Source organism: Hyperolius riggenbachi, chromosome 8 (genome assembly GCF_040937935.1).
Source record: "Hyperolius riggenbachi isolate aHypRig1 chromosome 8, aHypRig1.pri, whole genome shotgun sequence".
Lineage (NCBI taxonomy): Eukaryota > Metazoa > Chordata > Amphibia > Anura > Hyperoliidae > Hyperolius > Hyperolius riggenbachi.
The window spans coordinates 278,322,846-278,333,039 of record NC_090653.1 but is presented as its reverse complement, the minus strand read 5'-3'; the positions used below and the strand labels follow the sequence as shown (position 1 = coordinate 278,333,039).

Here is a 10,194-nt window from a genome sequence, read left to right as displayed (position 1 = left end):
CAATCTAAGTCCCCGGTAGAAAAACCGACAGCTTCTTTTCAGAGGTTTTCTTTCTGAAAAAAAAAAATCATGTCCTCTTTGTAGTTCCTGTGAAGAAAAACAAAAGTTTGCTTTTATATATATATGCTTTTATATATATATATATGCAAATTAACCATTGTACCCTTAGAAGCTAAACACACCTCCAGAACCGCTGGAATGCAATGATGTGTCAGCTTGTTAATTTGTACAGAGCCATAATAATCCAACATGCATACAGACTGTTTCGGATTGTTTGATCCTCATCAGTGCATGGCATGGATTAATTTGGCTCTATGGAGTAGGGCTTGTGAATCCTGAGGCACAGACTAACCAGCAAGCTCATGGTGACCCAGAACTCATTGGAGTGTGTAAGGGACTACAATGGTCCTAAAAGCCCCCTTACTAAGATGTTAAGAAAAACAAAAGTTTGCTTTCCTAAAACAGAAAGAATTTGCGATAATTCAGGTTGGAGTGAGCTTGAGATGTCTCCCAGAGCAACACTGCTGAATATATGCAAATTAACCATTGTACCTGTGAGTTCCTGTGAGCGAGCGTGCTCACTCACAAGATAGAAAAACAAAAACTCACTGTGGCCATCTTGTGGTCAAATAGTAAAACTACATGCACATACATTTTTTTAGAACAAAAAAGACAGAATAAATTACATTTAAAATTTAAATTTAAACACAAAACAATTTGAACAAAACAATAAAAAAAACATAGTTACCTAGGGAGCTGAACTTTTTTTAATATGCATGTGAAGAGGGAATACAACTAATTTTAAATTATAAGTTTGTATATAGTGATGGACGCAAAACTAAAAAAATGCACCTTTATTTCCAAATAAAATGTTGGTGCCATACATTGTGATAGGAACATAATTTAAATGGTGTAGTAACCAGGACAATTGGGCAAATAAAATACATAGGTTTTAATTATGGTAGCATGTATTATTTTAAAGCTATAATGGCTGAAAATTGAGAAATAATGATTTTTTTTCAATTTTTTCTTAATATTTGTGTTAAAATGCATTTAGAAAAAAAAAAATCTTAGCAAAATGTACCACCCAAAGAAAGCCTAATTGGTGGCGGAAAAAACAAGATATAGATCAATTAATTGTGATAAGTAGTGATAAAGTTATTATCGAATGAATGGGAGGTGAAAATTGCTCGGATGCATAAGGTGAAAAACGACTGAAGGCTGAAGTGGTTAAAGGATAACTGAAGTGAGAGGTATATAGAGGAATATAGCAATGAAACAATTGGCTTCAGGCAGCAAATAGTCTAGAACTAGCCCTGGCTGCAAGCAGTGTGCTCCTGTGCCACACACCGTTATACTGCAATGCACGCGCCACACTGTGGACATTGCATAGATGGTGTATTGCAGGGCAGCAAATGGGAATAGAATGTGGCCGTTGTGCCACACTGCAACTCATCACCGTGAACCGAGCCTAACTCTGTTACGTATAAAAGCACTCTAAGCTCTCCATTGCTGGTTTTAACCTGATCTCTTTCATCTGCACAGAAGTTAAAGTGGTTGGGGTTGGCAGTTCAGACAAGCTGACCATTCTCCGAGGATGTCCCGGCTTCCCAGGGTCCGCTGGTGAGAAAGGAGAGGCTGGACTTCAGGGATTAAAAGGTTGGTATGTATTGTACTGGGCAGCATGGTGGTGTAGTGCTCTTGCCTTGCAGCGCTGGGTCCCCGGTTTAAATCTCAGCCAGGTCAACATCTGCAAGGAGTTTGTATGTTCTCCCCGTGTCTGTGTGGGTTTCCTCTGGACACTCTGGTTTCCTCCCACATCCCAAAAACATAAAGATAAGTGAATTGGCTTCCCCCTAAATTGGCCCTAGACTATGATGCATACACTACACGATACATACATAGACATAGGACTGTGGTAGGGACTAGATTGTGAGCCCCTCTGAGGGACAGTTAGTGACAAGACAATATACTCTGTACGTCGCTGCGTAATATGTCGGTGCTATGTTGATCTGTTTTCTGGATTGTGGTGCTGCTGTTGGGCTGCATTGATCTGTTCTGTACATATGGTCTGGTGTCAATCCACCTCCCACAGGGCATATGGACTGTGCTGACCTGCACCTGTTCGGGGGCATATGGACTGTGTTGAGGTGCTCCTGCACGGCTGCTCTACCTGACTGACGGGGCCCACTCCAATGGTTACAGCGCATCACAGGTGGCTGCCCCCCCCCCCAGCAGAATGGTCGTTCAGTAACCCCCTTCACCTCCTCTCATGCCCCGCACTGCCTACACCAGGATGCAGCTCTCCCTCTGGGAATCCTGCAGCTCTTCCCTCCCAGACGGTGGTCTCCTTTACAATTCCGTCTTGAGCCACATCCAAAAAATCACCAGCCCTGACCCACTGGTCCGTTCAGGTCAGCGGCGCAGGGGTTGCCGGGCGGGGGCCCTTGTGAGATTGCGGAAAAGGGGTCTGCGCTCAGCCATTCCTTCGGCCCTCTTGGCAAATGTCCGCTCCCTTCCTAACAAGCTGGATGAACTTCGCCTTATCAGTAACAAGAGGGAGCTAGGCAATAATACCCCAGTCATCTGCTTCATGGAAACGTGGCTGCAGGAGGTCATCCCAGACAATGCCCTTCTCCTCCCGGGCTTCAACATTATACGTGCGGACCGTGACCCCACCCTCTCAGGGAAAAAGAAAGGTGGGGGAATCTGTTTCTATGTCAGCTCCGCATGGAGCCCAAGCACATCAGTACTAGTCAAAAAGTGCACCCCCAACCTCGAACTATTGCTCATTAACTGCAAGCCTACATACTCAACCAGAGAGTTCTCCTCCTATGTCCTCGCAGGTGTGTACATTCCTCCTGACGCTGACGTTAAATCTGCTCAGCGGGATCTCAGCGACACCATCACGCAGTGGGAGACATCCCTTCCAGACTCTCTGTTTATCATCATGGGTGACTTCAACAAAGCGAACCTCCGGCATGAGCTCCCACGCTACCACCAGCACGTGGTCTGCCCCACCAGGAACGGTGCCACTCTTGACCACTGTTATACGCCTCTTAAGGACGCCTACAAGGCCGTCTCATGGGCTGCTCTCGGTTCCTCTGACCACTGCCTCATCCATCTGGTTCCCACCTACAGAAGGCGCTTGGAGTCAGCGAAACCAGTCCTGAGGTCTACTAAAGTGTGGTGGTCTAATGAAGCCAAGCTCCAACTCCAGGAGTGTTTCAACTGCACGGACTGGAAGGCACTGGAATCACCCGACCTAGATGAGTGGGCTGATGCTGTTTCATCCTATATCAGCTTCTGCGAGGAATCCTGTGTATCCACCAGGTCCTTCAAGATTTACCCTAACGATAAACCGTGGTTCTCAAATAAGCTGCGTCAACTGCGGAAGCGCAAGGAAGCCGCTCACAAGTCTGGCTCCCTGGAGGACTTCAGGTCGGCAAGGAACTCCCTCAACAGGGAACTGCGTGCTGCAAAACGGTCACATGCTGAAAAGATTCAGAACAACCTCCGCTCAAACGACCCTCGGGCTGTCTGGAAGGGCCTGAAGGCTGCCACTAGCTATAAGCCCCCACCCCAACAGGCTACTCCTTGCTCCGAGCTAGCCGAGGAACTCAGCAACTTTTACTGCAGGTTTGAGGTCCCGGCCACCCCTGGGGGGCAGTCAACTCCTTCTGCCCCCCCTGCTGCTAGGCGCACTGAACCTAGCTCGAGCACATGCCCTTCCCTGACAGTATCCGAGACCAACGTTCTTTGCCTTCTGTCTTCCTTGAATGCCAGGAAAGCATCTGGCCCTGATGGCGTGTCACCGGCATGTCTGAAGTCCTGCTCAGGGCAGATGGCCCCCGTCCTCACCTCTATCTACGCCAGGTCTCTCGGGGAAGGGAAGGTCCCTACATGTTTCAAGGAATCCACCATCATTCCCGTCCCGAAAAAGCAAGGGGTCTCAGACCTAAACAACTTCAGGCCCGTGGCCCTAACATCAGTGGTCATGAAGACCTTTGAAAAAGTGGTCCTGTCTCTGCTCAAGAACACTACTCTAGACCGACTGGACCCTCTCCAGTTCGCATACAGAGCAAACAGGTCCACGGACGATGCTATCAACATCTGCCTGGAATTTATCACTGACCACCTAGACAGGCCGAACTCTTATGCTAGAATCCTTCTCCTGGACTTCAGCTCGGCCTTTAACACTATCTGCCCCCGTATCCTGCATGACAATCTCACGGAGCTGGAAGTTCATCCTACTCTTCGCCTCTGGATCACAGACTTTCTATCGAATAGGTCCCAGGTTGTGAAGCTGGGCGACATAGTCTCCAGACCCAGAGTGACAAACACTGGAGCCCCTCAGGGCTGCGTCTTGTCACCATTCCTGTTCTCTCTATACACGAATAACTGCACTTCCACTGCGGACTCTGTCAAAATCATCAAATTTGCGGACGATACCACAATTGTTGACCTTGTTAGTGAGAATGACGAGCAGGCCTACCGCCAGGAGGTCGACAGAGTCTGCAATTGGTGTAGAGAGAATAGGCTGGTTCTCAACACAGCCAAAACTGTGGAGATGGTCATTGATTTTAGGAAGTATACCAGTAATCCCCCCACCCCGAATTACATCGAGGGTACCGAAGTCGCTAGGGTTCCTAGCGTCCGCCTTCTGAGTACGACCCTCTCTGATGACCTGACCTGGAAGGCCAATACCACCGCAACTCAGAAGAAGGCTCAGCAAAGACTCTTCTTCCTTCGCCAACTAAAGAAGTTTGGTATTGCCCAAGAACTTCTGAGGTCCTTCTACTCTGCGACGATAGAGTTAGTTCTCTGCTCATCCATCCTGGTCTGGTTTGCTGGCTGCACCACCAGTGACAGATACAAACTTCAGAGGGTCATCAGCTCAGCGGAGAGGATCATCGGGAAACCTCTTCCCCCTCTAGATCTCATCTACAACACCAGGCTGCGTAACAGAGCAATGAAAATTGTGGGTGACCATTCACACCCTGGTAACAGTTTTTTCAGGCGACTCAAACTCGGTCGGAGGTTCCAGTCCATCCCCGCAAAAACCAGCAGGCGCATGAACACCTTTTTCCCCACTGCCATTAGACTCCTGAACTCTGCTCGCTCTACTGTCCCCCCCCCCCCCCTGTAGCCGTCTGTAGTCTAACATCCGACCTCGGCTGCGGCTGCTTGTTTATCTGCCTTGGTTAGGTCATGCTAGTGTTATCTGCTGTCACACGCTGCTGTCCGTGCTGGACCCCTACCACAAATGTGTATTCTCATGTCTTGTTGTATTAATCATGTTCTGTTGTACTACTCTTGCTCTGTTGTACTACTCTTGTCTGTTGTTTTTGACTCTTTCTATGCCATCAATGTGCCAAATCCAATTCCGGGCACGGCCCACCCGTGCTTGGCGAAATAAAGGAATTCTGATTCTGATTCTGATTCTGAATAAATACTGTACAATGCATAGCCAGAGGGGCACACCTAGCAACAAAGATAGGGCAAATATAATCTCAATATACACACTTTGGATAATGTTATGCTATTTTTATGTATGGATATTTAAAATTGACATTTCATGTTTACAGTACAGAAAACAGCCAAATGAAAAAATGTATTTTTTGAATCTTTAGACCAGGAGCTGTTGATCGCTCAATGATTTGTTTGCTGCAGTGTCCGCCTACTGGGTGTTGCTAATTAGTTTTTTTAGGATAATTTGCTCATGGATAACTATGTTTCTGGATGAATGCATAGTACTATCAAACACACATAATTGCGTAAAAGTACGCGTAGTTCCAGCGTAGCGAAGTTGGCTCACTACGACCGTCCCTGCTCCTGAGTTTTCTATTTTCACAGTTTTTCAATAAAATGCCCTTTAACCCACCAACAAGCAAGAAAATACTCAGAATAATTTTGGCAGTACTTTTTCAGTTTTCACCTACTTTTTGGTACTTTTTGCCGAGTGCTAAACAGTTATCTTAAACTGAAGATGAAAAATGATTTCCTAGGAGAAAACTTAGGAGAAAAGATGAATTGTATATGGCCCAAAGACAAACATTTGAAAAAGCTGCGAGCTAATTTAGGCACGACATTAAATATCGATATTACTATAAATATCTGTAAACAACAATTTAAGCGCAATGTTAAATAACAAAATGATAACAAACATGGTAAATAACAATTTAACTGCGGTATTCCATTATCTGTAAATGTACAGATAATGTTGAATCTAGCTATAACTTAACCTGTCCCTACTCTCACACAGAACCGTCTCCTGGTGGTGCCTAAAGCTAAGACGGGGGGGGGGGGGGGTCTTGGGGTTAGGCACCACTACTAGTGGTGCCTAACCCAAAGACCCCCCCCCCCTGGTGGTGCCTAACCCTAAGACCCGCCCTGGTGGTGCTTAACCCTAAGACCCCCCCCCCCCCCTGGTGGTGGCTTATCCTAAGACCCCCTTGGTGGTGCCTAACCTTTAGACCTCCTGGTGGTGCCTAACCCTAAGACCCCCCCTGGTGGTGGCTTATCTTAAGACCCCCATGGTGGTGCCTAACCTTTAGACCTCCTGGGGGTGCCTAACCCTAAGTCCTCGCCCCGGTGGTGCCTAACTCCTCCAGCTGAGCTGTTTGAAAACATTAGATTGCTAAAGAATGAACAATTGGGGAAACAGAGACACCAACAAGATGAAAACACATGAAAAGCAGTTTAAAAAGTAGGTGGTGGTGGAATTACCTCTGAATAGAAGATACTATGGTCTCAATCAAGAGCAAAAACATCTTTATTTAGGTAAACTTTACTTGCAACGCATTTTGCAGAAAAAAAATGGCTTCTTCAGGCAAAAATATGGGAGTGTCTGAGAACGGGTCTCTGTGAGCCCAGTGCCATCACAAGTGGAGTTTACCCAAATACAGTTGCTTTTGCTCTTGAATGAGACCATTGTGTCTTCTGTTCAGAGGTAAGTCCAGCGCTACCTCCTTTTTGCCCCTGCAAGGATGAAGATGGAAAAGCATGGAGCCATACGACAAATAGAGGAGCACACCATCCAGGACAAGTAACACAAACTCTGCAAGGGCTCCAGGGATCACAATCAAGTTTGGGGGAGACCTGGAGGCTGGTGGCCATCTTGGGGCTCCAGGTGGTTGGTGGAGAAAATTTGGCAGAAACAAAGGGACCCCTAATGCCCATTTTAGGGGGGAGGGGTCTGTTGGGGTTTGTTGTAACTAGAACAGGCCCTGGGATCAGGTCCGAATCCCTGCCAGGCAACATGCCTCATTCGTGTGTAGTAGGCTTAACCCTCCTGGCGGTTTGCAAAAAAATCGCCAGGGGGCAGCAAATCTTTTTTTTAAAATTTTTTTTTTTTTTTTTCATGTAGCGAGACGAAGTCTCGCTACATGATAGCCGCTGCTCAGCGGCATCCCCCCAGCCCCTCCGATCGCCGCCGGCGATCGGAGATCCGGAGATCCCGTTCAAAGAACGGGATCTCCTGGAGGGCTTCCCCCGTCGCCATGGCGACGGGCGGGATGACGTCACCGACGTCATCGACGTCGTGCCGTCAGAGGGGACTCCGATCTGCCCCATAGCGCTGCCTGGCACTGATTGGCCAGGCAGCGCACGGGGTCTGGGGGGGGGGCGGCCGCGGCGAGAGGAATTGCGGCGGATCGGCGGGTAGCGGCGGCGATCGGGCACTGCACGCAGCTAGCAAAGTGCTAGCTGCGTGCAGCAAAAAAAAAATTATGCAAATCGGCCCAGCGGGGCCTGAGCGGTGCCTTCCGGCGGCATAGCCCGAACTCAGTTCGGGCTTACCGCCAGGAAGGTTAAAGGACTTACGAGCCCAAATCAGTAAAAGAAAGGTCTGTACCTGGATGAAGTTTGAAGGCACAGAGGACGCCATCCGCGCCCTCCGTGAAGCTCCGCCGTGTCCCCGCTGCTTATCCTCCCCTTGGCCGGACCCCGACCCCACAGCCTGGGTCGGGCTCTCCTGCCTCATCAAATATGGCCTTTATAAAATTATCTTTGGGTGCAATCCTTTATAGCGTGAAGGATCAAAACACAGTCCTTTTTAGGGGCAATCCACCTTGCCCACCAAGACTTTTTTGTTACTTTAGAAAAGGACTTAGGTGAATAGTGCAATCTCAAAATGCAGGAAGATGCTTTTTTGAAAAAACTTTATTGACACATGTAGAAAAAAGGTATATCAAAAATGGTATAAAAATGAGGTTCTTCAATTTCATACAATCAATCTTCATATGATCAATAATACATCACTTGACCAAATAGAGGACTAAGACATAATCTGACTTGGCTTAATAGATGGTTGTAGCTTTATGGGTATTTTATCTCAAAGGCAACGACACATGTTCGTTTCGGGCTTTTATGTAAATTTGTATGTGCCCTTCATCAGGCCGTGATACCCAGCTCTGTGCAGCTCAACCAGGAGTAAAAGCCAAATGGAATAAAGAATTAAATGATGGGAGGCGTCTGAACTAACCAGACGCACACAATGGCCTTCCCAATGGCGATGTGAAGAGGACGCTGCTAGGTGGGAATCCAGAAGCATTTTTATACCATTTTTGATATACCTTTTTTCTACATGTGTCAATAAAGTTTTTTCAGAAAAGCGTCTTCCTGCATTTTGAGATTGCACTATTCACCTAAGTCCTCTTCTAAAGTACCAAAAAAGTCCTCAAATATGGCCGCCGGAGGAGGCCGCGGCTGCGCAGTCCACACCGGCGCGAGTGCAGCTGCGCAGCTCTAGGGCCTCCCTCCCTGATCCACGCTACGTAGCGTGGATCGGGGAGGGAGGCCCTAGAGCTGCGCAGCCACACTCGCGTCGGTGCGGACTGTGCAGCCGCGGCCTCCTCCGGCGGCCATATTTGAGGAGGCAGGAGAGCCCGACCCGGGCTGTGGGGTCGGGGTCCGGCCGGGGGGAGGATAAGCAGCGGGGACCCGGCGGAGCTGCACGGAGAGCGAGGATGGCGTCCTCCGTGCCTTCAAACTTCATCCAGGTACAGACCTTTTTTTACTGATTTGGGCTCGTAAGTCCTTTAAGTAGGAACATATGACTATGGTAGGGATTAAATTGTGTTAAGAGACAGCTAATGACAAGACCATGTACTGTGCAAAGTAATAATATTTACTATTATTGTTAATTTTTACTTCTGTTATATTTCTATATTTTCCACCCTGCCTCATGTTTGTCTTGCTACTATCTTCTCAGGACAAGAAGGGCAACCGGGGAAGGCCGGTCCACCTGGACAAAAAGGTTGGAAAGACAATTTGTACTTTGTGCAACTATACCAAAGTTCTCTCAAACTGTTTCCTAACTTTTTACACCCCTTCCCTACCCCCCTTTTCCAAAACATTGTGCATGTGAATGTATGAGGGCACCTTCATTTCCCAACTTCCCACTCTAAACTTAATCACTTCAGTGCCAGCAGTCTTTGGCCCCTTAAAGAGAAACTCCAACCAAGAATTGAACTTTATCCCAATCAGTAGCTGATACCCCCTTTTACATGAGAAATCTATTCCTTTTCACAAACAGACCATCAGGGGGCGCTGTATGACTGATATTGTGGTGAAACCCCTCCCACAAGAAGCTCTGAGGACGCGGTACTATTGGCAGTTTGTTACAATGTACAAGGTTCACAGACACGGAATAGCTGTTTACAGCTGTCTCTAACAGCCAAAACAGCTAGCAGCAGCTACATAACCTGCCCACAGTAACAATGTCACCATGTAATAAATGTCAGAATGTGAATCTGGGAGAGGAAAGATTTTACAATGAGCAAACACTGACTAAATCATTTATACATAATTATTGTAAAAATGAAGCACTTTTTTTTATTACATTATTTTCACTGGAGTTCCTCTTTAAGGACCAGAGACTGCTGGTACCAAAAACAGGGATTACCTTATCTCTTTCTTTCCTTCTTTCGTTCATTTGTTTTATCACCTGTAAGTTTTGTAATTAGGGGCCATATGCTATTCACTTTTTCACCTGAGTTTTCTCCTAGGTGGTATTTTCAAATGTGTCAATAAATTGCCCTTTAAACCACCAGCAAACAAAAAAAATACCCAAAATAATTTTATTAGTACTTTGTCACCTACGTTTTTGTACTTTTTCCATTGTAAAGTCCTAAAAAGTTTTTATAAATCGAAGATGAAACAAATTATCTCGTAGGAGAAAACTCAGGAGAA

The 10,194-nt window shown here is 46.8% G+C and overlaps 1 protein-coding gene across 2 annotated transcripts in view; it reads left to right on the top strand.

Moving 5' to 3' along the window:
* LOC137528581 (ficolin-1-like) overlaps positions 1-10,194 on the top strand; it is a 50,479-nt gene that overhangs the window by 8,587 nt on the left and 31,698 nt on the right. For both annotated transcript variants that reach the window (XM_068249921.1, XM_068249920.1), the window contains exons 2-3: positions 1,546-1,659; positions 9,215-9,259. In XM_068249921.1, coding sequence (XP_068106022.1) covers positions 1,546-1,659; positions 9,215-9,259 — 159 coding nt within the window. The remainder of the gene's footprint in view (positions 1-1,545; positions 1,660-9,214; positions 9,260-10,194) is intronic.